Source organism: Mobula hypostoma, chromosome 3 (assembly GCF_963921235.1).
Source record: "Mobula hypostoma chromosome 3, sMobHyp1.1, whole genome shotgun sequence".
Classification (NCBI taxonomy): Eukaryota; Metazoa; Chordata; class Chondrichthyes; order Myliobatiformes; family Myliobatidae; genus Mobula; species Mobula hypostoma.
In genome coordinates this window covers 177952070-177971902 of record NC_086099.1, presented here as the reverse complement: position 1 = coordinate 177971902, position 19833 = coordinate 177952070, and the positions used below count along the sequence as shown (strand labels likewise).

The 19833-nt window shown below is 44.0% G+C and overlaps 1 protein-coding gene across 5 annotated transcripts in view; it reads left to right on the top strand.

The window, feature by feature from the left end:
• Positions 1 to 19833, top strand: part of gtpbp10 (GTP-binding protein 10 (putative)) — a 66248-nt gene that overhangs the window by 1814 nt on the left and 44601 nt on the right. The window contains exons 2-5 of one of the 5 annotated variants that reach the window (XM_063044170.1): positions 3631 to 3813; positions 8436 to 8514; positions 9090 to 9184; positions 12571 to 12764. In XM_063044170.1, the coding sequence (XP_062900240.1) occupies positions 9152 to 9184; positions 12571 to 12764 (227 nt within the window). In that variant the 5' untranslated portion in view covers positions 3631 to 3813; positions 8436 to 8514; positions 9090 to 9151. Of the gene's footprint in view, positions 1 to 3630; positions 3814 to 8435; positions 8515 to 9089; positions 9185 to 9236; positions 9259 to 12570; positions 12765 to 12786; positions 13035 to 19833 lie in introns of those variants that run through there. The other 4 variants (XM_063044169.1, XM_063044171.1, XM_063044172.1 and 1 more) reach the window with 4 other exon arrangements.

The following is a 19833-nucleotide window of genomic DNA, read 5'->3' as shown; positions in this document are numbered from 1 at the left end:
TCTCCTTTCATCCTCTTGAAGGAGAACGAATCAGAGTTTAGGTTAAGGGACAAGTTGTAATGATATGGACTAAAGTTAGACAACCGTGTAGTTCTGCTCAGCTATTTCTTTTTTATAATCGGAGAGTAATTTGAGCAGTCATGTATGTATATGCCTGCAAAGAAATTATTGTCTTCACTCAAGTTTACATGTCTCACCCGAACTGCAGTGAAACTTAAAACGGATTCGTCAGAATACAAGACTATATCAAATCATACTTTAAATGTATACCTTAAAATTTAGATCGGATCCAAAAACTATAGAAAGGAAGCAGGTGGTTACTTACAAGATGTATTCTCGCTCGCTGCTGTCACTACTACATCAACACAGCACTGGATGTGTTGTTGGTCGCTGACGAGAGGTTGAAGTCCCTGTACTACGCAAGGTTGGACCTTGGAGTTGGGTATAGGTGTAACCTGTAATCCGCGCGTTTATTTATACTCCAGTACGCCCACAACCCTCTGCGTCAGATTATGTTTCACTATTTCTCGAATGCCTTATAAAATGACCACGCTGTGTTAGAGACCACTCTGTCCATACATGCGTAACTATCCATACACAAGCATATGCAAATGACATCGATGATGAAATGTAACCGCCGCAAAGGTCGCGTCCAAGAAGTTGTCCGAAATTTCAGAAAATCTTTTTTTTTCTGTAAAATACTTCTTTACGTGGTAATCTCAAGAGGTACTCTGTGCAGAATTGAGTCATCAACTCGGGCAGAGGAGGCAATCTCTTTCAAGGTTGAATTTTATAGGAAAATTTATATATAAAAGTTTTTACTCGCTATCATACCTTAAGGATCTTACATCAGAACAATCAAGGTACACCAAGGGGATCAAAACAAAAATATGAAAAATTAATCATGGGTTTCTCACTCAACAGATGCTACCTGATCTGTTGAGTACTGTATTTCCAGCATTTTCTGTTTTTTTATTTCAGGTTTGTAGCATCTGCAATTTTTGTTTGATTTTCATTTGAGCAAAGCGAATGTTCTCGAGCCGATATGTTACTTTCGTTGCAGAAATTCTGGACAGATTTTCTCACAATTATCATTATAACAGGCACAAAATGAAGGAACGTAGCAGGTCAGGCAGCATCTACGGAAATGAATGAACAGTCGACCAGTCGGGTCAAGAGGATGATGGAGGGGGGGGGGTGGGTACATACCAGAATAAGAAGTTGTTGGGAGGAGGGGTTACAAACTGGTAGGTGATAGGTGAAATCAGGTGAGTGGGAAGGTAGGGATGAAGTGAGATGCTGGGAGGTGATAGGTGGAAAAGGTTCTGACAGGAGAGGTCAGTGGACAGCGGGAGAAAGGGAAGGAGCAGAGGTGATGGGCAGGTGAGAAGATGAGGAGTAATAGACAATGGACAATAGACGATAGACAATAGGTGGAGTAGGCCATTCGGCCCTTCGAGCCAGCACCGTCATTCACTGTGATCACGGCTGATCATCCACAATCAGTATCCAGTTCCTGCCTTATCCCCATAACCTTTGATTCCGCTATCTTTAAGAGCTCTATCCATCTCTTTCTTGAAAGCATCCAGAGACTTGGCCTCCACTGCCTTCTGGGGCAGAGCATTCCATATATCCACCATTCTCTGGGTGAAAAAGTTTTTCCTCAACTCCGTTCTAAATGACCTACCCCTTATTCTTAAACTGTGGCCTCTGAGTAAGAGAGGAGCCAGAATGAGGAATGGAAAAGGAGAAAAGTGGGGGGGGGGCGGGGAGGGAGAAATTATTGGATGTTAGAGAAACCGATGTCCATGCCGTCAGAATGGATATCATCCAGATGGAATATAAGGTAATGCTCCTCCAATCTGAGAGCTGCCTCATCGTGGCAGTAAAGGATGCTATGGCCCAAAATGTCGGAATGGGGATGGGCGGCAGAGTTTAAGATGATTGGTCACCGGAAATCCTGCCCGTTACGGGCGGAACGAAGGTGCTCGACAAAACCGTTCTCCAGTCTATGCCCGGTGTCATTTATGTATAGGAGACCGCAGTGGGAACGCCCGACACAGTAGATGACCCAGCCACACTTGCAGGTGTAGTTTTGCCTCACATGAAAGGACTGTTAGGGGCCCTGAATGGTGTTGAGGGAGGAGATGAATGGGCAAGCGTAACAGTTGTGCCGCTTGCAGGGATGAATACCAGGAGGGAGATTGGTTGGGGAGGACGAATGGTCAAGTGAATCACGGACAGAGCGATCCCTACAGTAAGCGGAGAGTGCGGGGCGAAGGTGAGTGGAGTGGTAAAGATGTGGTTTGTGGCGGCTACTGTCATTCTGTTCATCTTGTAGGTGCAGGGTCACAACAGTTACATGAAACTGGTCTAAGTGATGTGGGTTTGTGTGGATATAGAGGACTATATGGTCCTGCGAAATGGCAGTCGATCTGTGATGTGTAAATCAGTTCACAATCCTCTCGCGTCTTCTAACCATTGCTGAAACGGTTTGTGGTGTCCATTGCGCCAGCTCCAGGCTGAGGGCTAAATTGAGCGGGCATTGTTTGAAGAGATGCTAACTGTCAGATTTCCACAACCAGTTAGTGAAATTAAAATTGTTAATCTTCGCCAAAGCAATGTCCATGCCTCCTCCGAGCCCACGAGGATGCTGCAGTTTATAGACTGCGTGGCCACTTTACACGTGTTAATGCAAATATCTAATCAGCCAATCACGTGGCAGCAACTACATAAAAGCAGGCCGGCATGGCCAAGATCAGTCGATGTTTCAGGCCGAGACCCTTCGTCAGGACTAACTGAAGGAAGAGTTAGTAAGAGACTTTCAAATCTCTTACTAACTCTTCCTTCAGTTAGTCCTGACGAAGGGTCTCTGCCTGAAACGTCGACTGTACCTCTTCCTAGAGATGCTGCCTGGCCTGCTGCGTTCACCAGCAACTTTGATGTGTGTTGCTTGAATTTCCAGCATCTGCGGAATTCCTGTTGTTGGCCAAGATCAGTTGTTGTTTAGACCAAAGATCAGAGTAGGGAAGCAATGTTATCCATGGTGTCAGATGGGTTGGTATGGTCTCAGAAACTGCCGATCTCCTGGGATTCTAACGCACAACAAACAGTCTCTAGAAATTACAGAGACTTATACGATAAACAAAAATAAACATTCAGCAAACGGCAGTTCTGTGCGATAAAATGCTTTGTTTAATGATGGAGACCAGAGAAGAATGGCTAGACTGGTTAGAAGTGACAGGAAGGTGGCAGTAACTCAGTTAACTACGCGTTACAGCAGTGGTGTGCAGAGGAGCATTTCTGAGCGTGCAACTCGTCACACCTTGAGGTAGATGGGCTAAAGCAGCAGAAGACCATGAACATACAATCAGTGTTCTCTTTGTTAAGTACCTCCTGTAACTAATGAAGTGGTCACTGAGTGTGTATTACTCCCAAAGCACGATTTATTTGCAGACAACAGGAATTCTGCAGATGCTGGAAATTCAAGCAACACACATCAAAGTTGCTGGTGAATGCAGCAGGCCAGGCAGCATCTCTAGGAAGAGGTACAGTTGACGTTTCAGGCCGAGACCCTGCCTGGCCTGCTGTGTTCAGCAGCAACTTTGATGTGTGTTGCTTTATTTGCAGAGATGCCACGGTTGACTCTGTCATCTGGGTGCGCGAGGAGGGAGTCGCCCGCATGGATTTTCCCTTAGTGCTCCAGCCCGAAACCAAGAGGAGCACAAGTCCAACGTCTCCTCACTTGCAAAGGCGCGAATCTGTTAACTATGTTGTAGTGTCTTTGGGAGGCCATAAGCAAGACAGAAGCAGGTATTATTCAAAGCAGCAAAAATTAACAGTTATACGGATTATATTTCAGGAAGATGTTCCTGCTTTGTGATTTGGGTGCCACTGCTACCTGTCACACAGTAGTAAGGACATTGCAGCACAGTGCTGTTCATCAGTATATACATGTATATAAAATGTCGATGGCATTAGACAAAGGTTGATTGAGAGTGTCTGTTGGCAAGTAAAGGGACATCTTTTTAAACGTCGGATAGGGAAAGTCTAGCGCCAATATAATCTTGCAAGAGTGAAGGACAAGTTCGACACGTTTATGAGGGAAAAAAAAAGAAGGAAGCGTATACCCTCGGAATCAAATTAATCCCTTGAGGAATATAAGAGATGTGTAAGAACAGACTTTCGAGGGAAATCAGGAGGACAAAAATGGGATATGAGATGCCATTGACAGATAAGGTAAAGGGTATTCCCTAAGAGACTTTATAATTACATTAAGAGCAAAAAAAAAGGTAACCAGGGAGATAATGGGTCCCATAAAGGATCAGTGTGGTCATATCCGTGTGAGCTCTTAAATTAGTACTTCTCATTATTTACCAAAGAGGAGATCACAAAAGTGAGTGAATTCAGGGAAGCAAATAATGATATCCTGAAATATACCAACATTAAAAAAGAGGACATACCGGCAGCCTTGTGGAGATGAGTTATACAGCTCTCTCCCACGCCTTCCATTCCATGTGAGAGAGTGGGAGAAAGTGGGATGGAGGGTGTGGGAAAGAGTGGGAGAAGAAAGGGCGGAGAGGGAGAGGGAAATATGGAAAAGGAAACATCTGGTCAATAGGTTGAGATTCTAAATCAGGAAAGGAAAATTTTGATGATATCAGAAAGGATCTGGCAAGTATGGATTGGGACAGGTTATTTTCTGGCAAAGGTGTACTTTGTAAATGGGAGGCCTTCAAAAGTAAAATTTTGAGAGTACAGAGTTTGTACGAGGGGTGATTGATAAGATCGTGGCCTACGGTAGAAGGAGTGAATTTTAGAAAACCTAGCACACTTATTTTTCCTACATTTACACAGTCCAGCAGTCGTGGAGCATATGGATCCCTACTTTGTAGAAGTCAGCGTCTTGGACCTCCAGCAACTGGTCCACAGTAGCGGTGAATGATAAGTTTGTGGCCTAAGGTAGAAGGAGGTGAGTTATTAACTTCAAACTTTCTGCATGTTCACTCAGAGTTGAGCTGCACGTGCATGCAACAAGAGCTGTATAACTCATCTCCTTCTACCTTAGGCCACGAACTTATCAATCACCCTCGTATGTTCCTGATACAATAAAAGGCAAGGATAACAGGTCTATGGAATGTTGGGTTTTGCATGATATTGAGGCCCTGGTTAAGAAAAAGAAGGATACTCATAGCAGATATAGACAGGTAGGAGCAAATGAGGTACTGAGGAGTATAAGAAATGAAAGAGAACATTTAAGAAGGAAATTAGTAGGGCTAAGAGAAGACATGAGATTGCACTAGTAGGCAATGTGAAGGAGAATCCTAAGGTCTTCTACGTATATATTAAGAATAAAAGGATAGCAAGGGACAAAATTGGTTCTGTGGAATATCTGAGAGGTAATCTATCATGGAGCCTAAAGATACGGGAGAGATCTTAAATTGATTTATTTTTTGCATCTGTGTTTATTTGGGAGACAGACACAGAGTCTGTAGATGTGAAGAAACACAGCAGCAAGGTCCTGGACCCCATGCTAATTACTGAGGAGGAGGTGTTTGCTGTTTTGCTGTCAGGCAGATCTCCAGGGCTAACGAGGTGTTCCCTCAGACCTTGTGGGAAGCTAGTGCAGAAACTGCAGGGACCCCAGCAGACATATTTAAAATATCCTTGGGCATGGGAGAGGTGCTGGAGGATTGAGGATTGCCAATGTCGTCCCATTGTTTAAGAAAGGCTCTCAGAATAATCTAGGAAATTATAGGCTGGTGAACCTGACATCAGTAATGGGTAAATTATTCGAAGGTACTCTAATCTAAGGGACCAGATATATAGGTATTTGGATAGACAGGGACTGATTAGAGATAATCATCTTAGCTTTGTGTGTGGTAAGTTGTATCTAACCAATATTTATAGAGTTTTTTTGAGGAGATTACCTGGAAAATTGATGAAGGCAAGGCAGTGGATGTTGTTGCATGGACTTTAACAAGGCCTTTGACGAGGTCTTGCTTGGGAGGCTGGTCAAGACGATTCAGCTGCTTGGCATTCAAACTGAGGTAGTAAATTGGATTTGATGTTGGCTTCACGGAAGACAGAGTGGTTGTAGATGGTTGCCTCTGATTGTTGAAATGTAACTAGTGATGTGTGGCTGGGATCAGTGCTGGATCTATTGTTGTTTGTCATCTACATCAACAATCTGGGTGATTATATAGTAAACCGGATCAGTAAAGTTGCAGATGACACCAAGATTGGGGGTCCTGGTTCGCCCTCACCCCCAACAGCGAGGAGAACTAACAAAGCTTGCAGTGGGATCTGGACCATCTGGAAAAGTGGGCTGAAAAATGGCAGATGGAATTTAATGCAGACAAGTGTGAGGTGTTGCACTTTGGGAGGACCAACCAGGGTAGGTCTTACACAGTGAGCGGTAGGGCACTGAGGAGAGCAGTAGAACAGAGGTATCGGGGAATACCGACCCTGTGGAAGACCACTAGTCAATGGTAGCCAACCAGACCAGGATCCTTTTATTCCCACTCACTGCCTCCTACCAATCAGCCAATGATCTAATCAGGCCAGTAATTTTCCTGTAATATCATGGGTTTTTAATTTGATAAGCAGCCTCGTGTATGGCACCTTGTCAAAGGCCTTCTGAATCCAAATATACCACATCCATTGCATCTCCTTTTTCTACCCTACTTGTAATCGCTTCAAAGAATTCCAACAGGATTATCAGGCAAGATTGTCCCTTAAGGAAACCATACTGACTTTTTCCTATCACCAAGTACTCCGTAACCTCATCCTTAACAATTGACTCCAACGTCTTCCCAACAACTGAGGTCAGGCTAACTGATCTATAATTTCCTTTCTATTGCATTCCTCCTTTCTCAAAGAGTGGGGTGACATTTGCAATTTTCCAGTTCTCTGGCACCTTGACAGTCCAATAATTTTTGAAATATCATTTCTAATGCCTCCACAATATCTACGACTCACTCTTTTAGATACCTAGGGTGTAGTTTATCTAGCCCAGGTGACTTAGGTCCTTCAGCTTTTTGAGCACCTACTCCCTTATAATAGTAACCGCACTCACTTCTCTTCCTTCACATCCTTCAACATCTGGCATACTGCTAGTGTCTTCCACAGTGAAAACTGATGCAAAACACTCATTTAGCTCATCTGCCATCTCCTTGCCCCCTGTTGTTATTTATCCGGCCTCATTTTCTAGCAGTCCTGTATCCACTCACATCTCTCTATTTTTTTTCATATTGAAAAAGCTTTCACTATCCACTTTGATATTGTTTGCTAGCTTGCTTTCATATTTCATCTTTTCCCTCTTAATTACTCTTTTAGTTGCTCTCTGTAGGTATTTAAAAGCTTCTCATTCCTCTGTCTTCCACTAATTTTTGCTTTGTTGTATGCCCTCTCTTTTGCTTTTACATCAGTTTTGACTTCCCTTGACAGCCATGGTCATTCTGTTTTGCTATTTGAGTATTTCTTTGTTTTCAACATACATCCATCCTGCACCTTCCCCATTTTTCCCAGATACTCATGCCATTGCTGCTTTGCTGTCATCCCTGCCAGCATCTCCTTCCAGTTTACTTTGGTCAACTGCTCTCTCATACCACTGTAATTTTCTCTACTCCACTGAAATACTGCTACGTCAGACTTTCTCCCTATCAAGTGCCAAGCTGAACGCAATCATAGTGTGATCACTGCCTCCTAAGGGTTCTCTTATCTTAAGCTCCCTAATCACCTCCAGTTCATCACATAACACCCAATCCAGTATAGCTGATCCCAATAGGCTCAACATCAAACTGCTCTAAAAAGCCATCTCCTATGCATCCAACAAACTCATTCTCTTGAGATCTATTACCAATATGATTTTCCCAATTGACCTGCATGTTGAAATCTCCCATGACTATCATAACATTGCCCTTTTGACACACCTTTTCTATTTCTCATTGTTATTTGTAGTCCACATCCCAGCTACTGTTGGGAGGCCTGTATATAACTGCCATCAGGGTCCTTTTACCCTTGCAGTTTCTTAACTCAACCCACAAGGATTAACATCTTCCGATCCTATGACTTTCTACTGATTTGATGCCATTCTTTACCAGCAGAGCCATGCCACCCCACCCCCGCCTACCCTCCCATCCCTCCGATACAATGTGTAACCTTGGACTTTCAGCTCCCAACTACATAGATGGGCTGAAGGTCCTGTTTCTGTGCTGTAGTGTTCTATGAATCTATCACTCTATATTTTAAAATATGTTATCTGAATTTAGATATTGAGTTACAAGCCTGGAAATGTGGAAGAACTCGGCAATATCTATGGAGGAAAATGAATTTTAGGCCCAGACCTTTCATGAGGACATTGAATGAGAGATTAAAAAAGTATAGATGAAAGGTCTCGATCAAAAATATTAATTGTGCATCTCTCTTCACAGATGCTGCCTAACCTGTTCAGTTCTCCAGCGGTTTGTTTGCTCCAGATTTCATCACCTACAGTCACTCTGTCACCATTGAGTGAGTGCTATTAACTCTGAAAATGATTGTTTTAATTTGAGTGCTTCAGTAAATGTGTCAGATATTATTAACCTTGGTACAGAAGCTAAAATTTCAGCCTGTACCATACTTAATCTTAATATCTAAATTCAAAAGTATTTACTCCTGGAAACAGATTACAACATTGACCCATGAACTAAAAAAACATAGATCACTTTGCTCCTAGTTTTTTTTTATATATCCTAGTGCTGCAATGCTAAACCATCTGTTCACTTGTAGTTGCCGATTATTATAAGACTTTGCGTATTCATGTTCAAGAGTACTTGGACAGAATATGCAGCTTTCCCTTTTACGCGGGATGAGGACGGAAAGTATCTCCCACCTTCACACTGATCATCGAAAGTGGAACTAATTAAAAAGTGTGCAGCTTCCCCGGAATTTTAAGATGCTGTACCAACGACGTTCCTTGACAATTATACGCGTTTCTCGAGCTCTTTGGCTCGATCGTGTTGTTAAAATTAACACATCGTACAGCGCGAATGTTTTATTATTTAATCAGGAGATCGCAATAAGTAAATGCCTCTGGTTTCCCTCAGTAAACGGATGAAGGTCTGGAGGAGGCGGAAGCTCTGACGGACAGATTCCGGTTGTGGTTGCCATGGTGCGGTGCGGCCCCGCGTTGCTGAGAAAGGTGCGTTAATTTTATTCCGTTATCGCCCGGGTGGGCGCTGAGGACCTGAGCCGGGTACCTGATGTGGAGTACGGGTACGGGTACGGGTGGAGCGGGGCGCGGTGCCAGGTCGGGGGCGAGTGATTCGGGACGGCAGGCTGAGTTGCACTGGTGCACGGGAAGCGAATGGACTTCGTTGAAGCCTGTTGACTTTTGTGGCAGGTGGGGCAGGGGAAAGAGGTGGAAGTTATTATCGGTATAAGTTCCTTTCCAGACGAAAGGGCATCAGATCTCTGTTGTCATGAGTTAGAATCCATCACAGGATTCCATCAACCTACATCTCTTGTAACTCCCGTATGTACCTATAAATTCGGGGCAAGATGATCAGAATCAGGTTTATAATCACTGTCAAATATCGTAAAATTTGTTGCTTTGCAACCACTTAATCTCTCTAGGCACTCAATGTGTTAATTGTTGTTTTGACTGTAACGTCGTCTCCACAGTTCAAAACACCGTTTTGATTTCCTTCCTTAACTCACATGGAAAGCTACTAAGTATTGAAGTATTGGAGTAGATGTGGAACAATGATTCCATTATTAGGGGAGTCTAGGATTTAATGACAGAGCCTTAGAATAAAGGGACATTCTTTTAAATACTGAGATAAAGTGTAATTTCTACAGCCAAACCAAACAACATTACTACAGGGTCAAGGTGCAAAATACAGTACAGTCACACTCAGCACAGACAGTCACAAACAGCACAAAACACACATTTTTGTGTGGAGTTCTGCATAGGTATGTTCCAATGAGACAGGGAAGTTATGGTAGGGTGCAGGAACCGTGGTGTACAAAGGCTGTAATAAATCTAGTCAAGAAGAAAAGAAAAGCTTACAAAAGGTTCAGAGAGCTTGGCAATGTTAGAGATCTAGAAGATTATAAGGCTAACAGGAAGGAGTTTAAGAAGGAAATTAGGAGAGCCAGAAGGGGCCATGAGAAGGCCTTGGTAGGCAGGATTAAGGAAACCCCCAAGGCATTCTACAAGTATGTGAAGAGCAAGAGGATAAGATATGAAAGAATAGGACCTATCGAGTGTGACAGTGGGAAAGTGTGTATGGAACGTGAGGAAATAGCAGAGTTCTAAAACGCAAACAACAGGAATTCTGCAGATGCTGGAAATTCAAGCAACACACATCAAAGTTGCTGGTGAACGCAGCAGGCCAGGCAGCATCTCTAGGAAGAGGTACAGTCGACGTTTCGACTGTACCTCTTGCTGGAGATGCTGCCTGGCCTGCTGCGTTCACCAGCAACTTTGATGTGTGTTGCTTGAAATAGCAGAGTTACTTATTGAATACTTCAGTATTCACTATGGAAAAGGATCTTGGTGATTGTAGTGATCACTTGCAGTGGACTGAAAAGCTTGAGCATGTAGATATTAAGAAAGAGGATGTGCTGGAGCTTTTGGAAAGCATCGAGTTGGATAAGTCGCTGGGACCGGATGAAATGTACTCCAGGCTACTGTGGGAAGTGAGGGAGGAGATTGCTGAGCCTCTGGCAATGATCTTTGCATCGTCAATGGGGACACGAGAGATACGGAGGATTAGAGGTTTGCAGGTGTTGTTCCTTTATTCAAGAAAGGGAGTAGAGATAGCCCAGGAAATTATAGACCAGTGAGTCTACTTCAGTGGTTGGTAAGTTGATGAAGAAGATCCTGAGAGGCAGGATTAATGAACATTTGGAGAGGTATAATATGATTAGGAATATTCAGCATGGCTTTGTCAAGGGCAGGTCGTGCCTTACAGGCCTGATTGAATTTTTTGAGGATGTGACTAAACACATTGATGAAGGAAGAGCAGTAGATGTAGTGTATATGGATTTCAACAAGACATTTGATAAGGTATCCCATACAAGGCTTATTGAGAAAGTAAGGAGGGATGGGATCCAAGGGGACATTACTTTGTGGATCCACAACTGGTTTGCCCACAGAAGGCAAAAAGTCATTGTAGGTGGGTCATATTCTGCATGGAGGTCAGTGACCAGTGGTGTGCCTCAGGGATCTGTTCTGGGACCCTTACTCTTCGTGATTCTTATAAATGAGGATGAGGAAGTGGAGGGATGGGTTAGTAATTTTGCTGATGACACAAAGGTTGGAGGTGTTGTTGGTAGTGTGGAGGGCTGTCAGAAGTTACAGAGGGACATTGATAGGATGCAAAACTGGGCTGAGAAGTTGCAGATGGGGTTCAACCCAGATAAGTGTGAAGTGGTTCATTTTGGTAGGTCAAATATGATGGCAGAATATAGTATTAATGGTAAGACTCTTGGCAATGTGGAGGATCAGAGGGCTCTTGGGGTCCGAGTCCATAGGACACTCATAGCAGCTGCGCAGGTTGACTCTGTGGTTAAGAAGGCATACGGTGTATTGGCCTTCATCAATCGTGGAATTGAAATTAGGAGCCAAGAGGTAATGTTGCAGCTGTATAGGACCCGGGTCATACCCCACTTGGAGTACTGTGCTCAGTTCTGTTCACCTCACTACAGGAAGGATGTGGAAACCATAGAAAGCGTGCAGAGGAGATTTACAAGGTTGTTGCCTGGATTGGGGAGCATGCCTTAGGAAAACAGGTTGAGTGAACTCGGCCTTTTCTCCTTGGAGCAACGGAGAATGAGAGGTGACCTGATAGAGGTGAATAAGAGGTTGAGAGGCATTGATCCTGTGGATAGTCGGAGGCTTTTTTGCAGGCTAAAATGGTTGCCACAAGAGGACACAGGTTTAAGGTGCTGGGGAGTAGGTACAGAGGAGATGTCAGGGGCAAGATTTTTACTCAGTGAGTGGTGAGTGCGTGGATTGGGCTGCCGGCAACGGTGGTGGAGGCGGATATGATAGGGTCTTTGAAAAGACTTTTGGATAGGTACATGGAGCTTAGAAAAATAGAGGGCTGTGGGTAAGTCTAGTAATTTATAAGGTAGGGACATGTTCGGCACAACTTTGTGGACCGAAGGGCCTGTATTGTGCTGTGTTTCTGTGTATTGGACTGTTCGCTTCTTATCTTGCTCTGTCCCCCCACCCTCCCCTCCGCTTTCCCTGCTCAATTGTTTTTACAGTATTTTAGTGAGGCATTGCCCTTCCTAAGTGCCATGTAATTGTATTTTAATAGTAACAGTTCTTTTTGCTTTGTAAATAGAGCAATCCGTGGAAGTAGAGTGAATTTCTTTAGTACAAAGAGTGACAGTTTTTTGATGCATGTATCCTTTAATGAGATACAGAATATTACAAATTCTGTTGTCTAGAACGGTAGCATTCACCATGTTAACCAGTGAAAGATAATGAGGCAAAAAGTTTGGGGAAAAATATCTGTTGTGAATTTGTTGAGCATCCAATAAAATATTCTTTCCAATTACTTCTTTTTGCAGTATGGCAACTTTATTGATAATCTTAGACTATACGTCCGTGGGGGCACTGGTGGAATGGGCCTCCCCCGACTTGGAGGTGAAGGTGGAAATGGTGGGAATGTCTTGGTTGTTGCACAAGATGGAATAACCTTGAAGATGATCAAGGATAAATATCCAAATAAACGTTTTATAGCTGGTGTTGGTGCTAACAGCAGGTATGACTTGTCAGTTTTTGAAACAAACTGATAATATAATATTTAGCATTTGAGTTTTTAGTCAAAAGTTATTTCTCTGCTTGTTAGGTGTACTCCCATTTCAAGAACTGAATGCATCTGAAGCTTTTAAAATAATATGCAACCATTAGAGACACATGTATAATATATTTACAATTCTGGGATATGAAGCTGTTTAACACTGACTCACAAGAGGATATATTAGGGCTGATGACCTAATTGATGGAGATTGATGCATGTACCTAAGAAGAGGTGAGGAAATTTGGGGAGAGGATTTACTTGCTATGATATATCTTTCTAGTGTAATATCATTTTTGTAACACTGATCAAATGAAGAACACTGGGTTATTTTTCTATGTTAGTAATATTGAATGCAAGAAAGTTATTCTCATATGCAGCATCTCCAAGTTTGCGGATGACACGAAGCTGGGTGGCAGTGTTAGCTGTGAGGAGGATGCTAAGAGGATGCAGAGTGACTTGGATAGGTTGGGTGAGTGGGCAAGTTCATGGCAGATGCAATTTAATGTGGATAAATGTGAAGTTATCCACTTTGGTGGCAAAAATAGGAAAACAGATTATTATCTGAATGGTGGCCGATTAGGAAAAGGGGAGGTGCAACGAGACCTGGGTGTCATTATACACCCCAGTCATTGAAAGTGGGCATGCAGGTACAGCAGGCGGTGAAAAAGGGGAATGGTATGCTGGCATTTATAGCGAGAGGATTCGAGGACAGGAGCAGGGAGGTACTACTGCAGTTGTATAAGGCCTTGGTGAGACCACACCTGGAGTATTGTGTGCAGTTTTGGTCCCCTAATCTGAAGAAAGACATCCTTGCCATAGAGGGAGTACAAAGAAGGTTCACCAGATTGATTCCTGGGATGGCAGGACTTTCATATGAAGAAAGACTGGATGAACTGGGCTTGTACTCGTTGGAATTTAGAAGATTGAGGGGAGATCTGATTGAAACGTATAAAATCCTAAAGAGATTGGACAGGCTAGATGCAGGAAGATTGTTCCCGATGTTGGGGAAGTCCAGAACAAGGGGCCACAGTTTGAGGATAAAGGGGAAGCCTTTTAGGACCGAGATTAGGAAACACTTCTTCACACAGAGAGTGGTGAATCTGTGGAATTCTCTGCCACAGGAAACAGTTGAGGCCAGTTCATAGGCTATATTTAAGAGGGAGTTAGATATGGCCCTTGTGGCTACGGGGATCAGGGGGTATGGAGGGAAGGCTGGGGTGGGGTTCTGAGTTGGATGATCAACCATGATCATGATAAATGGCAGTGCAGGCTCGAAGGGCCGAATGGCCTACTCCTGCACCTATTTTCTATGTTTCTATATATAAAAAGGTAATTGCTGCTTCAGTTGTATCTGTATGCTTTTGAGACTTCGGATACCTAAAGACACCTCAAGGCATTGGGGCAATAACAGAAGAGCTGACTTCAATAAATCCCCTAGATTCACAGATAACTGCCTTCACCCCACCCGACAACCCCAGAATTCAAAGTTCAAAGTACATGTACGGGGTCTCCTCTTTGTATGTTAAATTTTAAATGGTTTCTTTGTTATGTTAATCTTTTAAACTGCTGCGTATGTGGATTAAAATGGCTTCTATGTTATGTTAAATGCTGAGAAAGTCTCTAGCTAGACATTTGCTGGGGTTAATACAGACAGCCGGGTGCTATTAGCCAATGGGTGTTCATGTTATTATTTCTGGGGGTGATAATGCTGTCTCATATGACTGGGAACGGGGGTTTTTGGGGGGGAGTCAGATGAGAGATGGGGAGGACGACGGACGTGCGGGAAGTCTCCGGTCGATCACTCCGCGTGGTCCCGAGCCGGGAGTCGGCGGGGTCCAGGCGGCCCCGAGCCGGGAGTCGGCGGGATCTGGGCAGCCCCGAGCTGGGAGTCGGCGGCGTCTGGGTGGTTCCGAGGTCCTGGTGGTCGCCAAGACTTTCTGAGCTCCAACTTGTGCACGAAGAACTTGAACTTTGATAAGTCTGGCGCCTTTTTCCATTACTTCTTTTTCTGTATCAAACTTATATTAATTTCATAGACTTAGTAATATCTATAAAGTGTATTTGGTAACACGTACTGTGTGTGCTGGCTGATGATTGATGGTTGGGACTGATTTGGGTGGCAGTGGTATAGCAATCGACCCAGCGGGAGGCATCCAGGCGAGCTCCGGGCAGAATTTCCCTTAGATATGCACGAGCCAATATAGCGGAGCTTTACATTGTGGGGGCTCGTCCAGGATTTGGATTTTCGGTAAAGCTGTAATAGTCGCTGCGTTAAGTAGTGCGAAGATGGATCAAGGTAAGATTGTAAGCTGGTGTGGATTAGAGGACGTACCGGTGCATCATGCGTACGTGCTAAGTGGGGTGGATTTCCGCATTTCGGGAGATGTACTGGTGCAAGGGTTGAGTTTGATTAAAGGTATCGGGTGGGTAGAACTTATAGCTAGAAGGTGTAGGAAAGAAGTGGAGTCTAGCTGGGTGTTGGTTCGTACGAGTGCTGACGTCATGACGTTGGAACTGCCAGCGACAGTCAGCGTCCCGGGGGAGGCGGGGCCGTGAGGTCTCCACACCCTCCCAGAGGAAGAAGTGGGTGACCCCCAGGGGCTGGATCCTGAGTGCAAACGAGGGATGGTGTGGTGTACTCAGGCGAGGCCTAAGGTGATATGGCCAGGGGAGATGGCACTAGTGACAGAGGCAAAGATTCAACAATGTTTGGGGTACCACAGTTACGTAACAGTTAGTGTAATGCTATTACAACCTGGGACATACTGGAGTTTGGAGTTCATTTCCAGCGTTGTCTGTTAGAAATTTGTACATTGTCCCTGAGAAACGCGTGGGCTTCCTCTAGGTGCTCCAGTTTCTTCTCACAATTCAAAGATGTACTGGTTAGTAGGTTAATTGGTAATTGTAAGTTGTCCTGTGATTAGGCTAGTGTTAAATAGGTGGGTTATCCTTGCAGGCAGGTTTGCTAAAGCTGGTGGGGATGGTTTAAACAAATTTGGCAGGGAGACTGGAACTGGAGTGATAGGGCTGAGGATGGGGCAGTTGGTATATGATAAGATGCATTGTGTAGTGAGACTGTGAGAGTGGACAGGCAGATGATAGGGCATAATTTCAGTCAGTAAGATGAATTGAAGTATAACGGGCAGAATCGAAAACGATGATGAATACAGGATTGAAAGTGTTACGTTTGAATGTACACATTATGCAGAAGAAGGTAGATGATTTTGTATTGCATATAAAGTTTGGCACGTATGACATGGACATCACCGAGTCATAGCTGAAAGAAGATTATAGTTGGGAGCTTAACATCTAAGGATATACATTGTATCAAAAGTATGGGCAGGTAGGCAAATTGGTTGGGGTGGCTGTACTGGTGAAAAAATGAAATCAAATCCTTAGAGATGACGTAGGATCAGAAAATGTAGAATCCTTGTGGGTTGAGTTAAGAAACTACAAGGGTAAAAATACCCTAATGAGAGGTATGTACAGGCCTCCGACCAATAGCCAAGACGTAGAGTATGAATTACAATCGGAAGTAGAAAGGAGTAATGTTACAATGGTCTTGGGGGATTTCAATATACAGATAGATTGGGAAAATCAGGTCAGTGCTGGATCCCAACAGAGGGAATTTGTAGAATGTCTATGAGATGGCTTTTTAGAGCAGTTTGTAGTTGAGCCCACTAAGGGGAAAGGCATTTCTGTAATGGGTATTGTGCCATGAACTAGATTTGATTAGGGAGCTTAAGGTAAAGGAACCATCAGGACAGAGTGATCCTAATATTATAGGATTCACCCTGCAGTTTGAGAGGGAGGAGATAAAGTCAGATATATCAGCATAACAGTGAATTGCAGAGAGAATACACAGGGAATTACAGAGGTATGAAAGAGGAGCTGGCCAAAGTTGATAGGATGGGGATACTAGCAGGGATGACAGCAGAATAGCAATAGCTGGAGTTTTTGGCGGCAATTCAAATGCGCAGAAGATACATCCCAAAGTCGAAGAAGTATTCCAAAGGGAGGAGAAGCGTTCCCATGCAAGTCCGGCAAAGAGCTTTAAAAAGCATGAAGTTTTTTCAGTGGGAGTCATTGAGTGGAGTACTGTAGAGATGCAGGAGAAGCGGTCCTGCGCAAACCTGGCGAAGAGCTTTAAAAACCCAGTCTCCATAAAAGAGGTGTACCATCTAGTGGTGCGGTCGTCGTTGGAGTGGTCTGAGTCAGAGAGGTAAGGCTTTGGTTCAACAGGGCTTAGTCAAACACAGGTGGAGGCAAGATAAGTAGGTAAGTTCATTCCTTATTTCTTATTTTTTCTTATTTAACTCTTGAGAAAATAGGGGGTATGTCTACAGGGCCAGTTTTCTGTTCTGGGTGTCAGATGTGGGATTTCTGGGAGACTACCAGCCTCCCCAGTGGCCAAATCTGCATCAGGAGCATCAAGATGCAGCTCCTTAAGGACCATGTTAAAGAACTGGAGCTGCAGCTCAGTGCCCTTTGGCTAGTTAGGGAAGGTGAAGAGACGATAGACAGGACCTACAGGGAGGTAGTCACACCAAGGCTACAGGAGACAGCTAAATGGGTGACTGTCAGGAGAGGGAAGGGAAAAAGTCAGATCATTGAGAGCACCCTTGTGGCCATCCCACTCAACAGTAAGTACTTCATTTTGAGTACTGTTGGGGGGGGGTGAGTGGGGTGGGAGCAACCTACTTGGGGAAGCAACAGCGGCCACGACTCTGGCACTGAGTCTGGCCCTGTGGCTCAGAAGGGTAGGGAACTAAGAGGATGGAGTAATGGGGGACAGATAGTTGATTCTGTGGACATGAAAAAGAAACACTGATGGTAGTTTACCTCCCAGGTGCCAGGGTCTGTGATGTTTCTGAACACAGCCACAATATTACGAAAAAGGATGGTGAGCAGCCTGAAGTCGTAGCACATATTGGTACCAATGACATGGCTAGAAAAAAGGAGAAGGTCCTGAAGAAAGAATAGAGGGAATTAGGAAGGAAGCTGAGAAGCAGGACCTCAAGGATAGTAATCTCGGGATTGCTGCCTGTGCCATACGACAGTGAGGATAGCAATATAATGAGGTAGCAGATAAATGCGTGGCTGAAGAATTGGAGCAGGCGGCTGGGATTTAGATTTTTGGATAATAGGACCTCTTCTGGGGCAGGTGTGACCTGTTCAAATGGGACCTGTTTCTCTTGAATCTGAGAGGGACTAATATTCTTGTGAGCAGGTTTACTCGAGCTGTTGGGAGTGGTTTAAACTAGTGTGGCAGGGGAATGGGAATCAGTATGATAGAGTTGAGGATGAGCCAACAGGTTTACAAGTAGATAATGGGTGTGACATGAATGTTAGGAAGAACAAGACAAATGAAGACAGAGCAGAGTTAAATTGTCCAGAGGCAAGATTCAAAAGGATGAAGAATGCAGAACTGTAGGTGCTGTATTTAAATGCGTGTACCATTCTGAATAAGGTGGACAAACTCGTGTCGCAATTAGAGATTGCTCGGTATGATGCTGTGGGCATCACTGAGTCGTGGCTGAAAGAAGGCCATAGTTGGGAGCTTAATAGCAAAGGATATACTTTGCACCAAAAGGACAGGCAGGAAGGCATAGGCAGTGGTGTGGCTCTGTTGGTATGAGATGGAATTAAACCTTTAGAAAGAGGTGACATAGGACCAGAGAATGTTGAATCTTTCTGGGCAGAGTTAAGAAACTGCAAGGGTAAAAAATCCATTATAGGAATCATATAGACCTCCAAATATAGCCAAGATGTGGGGTTGAGATTGCAAAGGGAGCTGGAAAAGGCATGTAATGAGGGTAATGACACAATTGTAATGAGGGATTTCAATATGCAAAGGGATTGGGAAAATCAGGGTGGTGTCGGAATGCAAGAGCGGGAATTTGTTGAATGCCTGTGAGATTGCTTTTTGGAGCAGCTTGTGCTTGAGCTTATTTGGGGAAAGGCTATCTTAAATTGGGTGTTGTGTAATAACCCAGATCTTATTAGGGGGCTTAATGTAAAGGAACCTTTAGGAGGTAGTGATCATAATATGATTGAATTCATACTGCAATTTGAGAGGGAGAAGCACAAGTCAGATGTATCAGTATCGCAATGGAATAAAAAGGAATTAAAGAGACATGAGGAAGGAGCTTGCCCAGTTGGATTGGAGGAGGATACTGGCGGGGATGATGGCAGAGCAGAGGTGGCTGATGTTTTCTGGAATAGTTGGCGTCGCAGGATAGATATGTCCCATAGAAGAAGTTGTTCTCAAATGGCAGGGCCAGGCAACAGTGGCTGACAAAGTCAAGACAAGACTGCATAAAAGTCAAGGAAAGGGCATATAAAGTAGTAAAAGTGAGTGGGAAGTTGGATGATTAGGAAGCTTTGAAAATCTGACAAAAGGCAAAAAAGAAAGCCATAAGAAGGGAAAACATGAAATATGAGGGCAGAGTAGTCAATGCTATAAAGCTGGATACTGTAAGTTTTTTTAAGTTGTAAAAGAGAGGTGAGAGACACATACCAATCCTCATAGAGGGATCAGAAGTGGAGAGAGTGAGCAGCTTCAAGTTCCTGGGTGTCATGATCTCTGGGGATCTAACCTGGTCCCAACATATTGATGCAGTCATAAAGAAGGCAAGACAGCAGCTATACCTTATTAGGAGTTTGAAGAGATTTGGCATGTCAACAAATACACTCAAAAACTTCTATAGTTGTACCGTGGAGAGCATTCTGACTGGCTGCATCACTGTCTGGTATGGAGGGGCTACTGCACAGGACTGAAAGAAGCTGCAGAAGGTTGTAAATCTAGTCAGCTCCATCTTGGGCACTAGCCTACAATGTACCCAGGACATCTTTAGGGAGCGATGTCTCAGAAAGGCAGCGTCCATTATTAAAGACTTCCAGCACCCAGGGCATCCCCTTTTCTCACTGTTACCATCATGTAGGAGATAAAGTAGCTTGAAGGCGCACACTCAGCGATTCAGGAACAGCTTCTTCCCCTCTGCCATCTGATTCCTAAATGGACATTGAA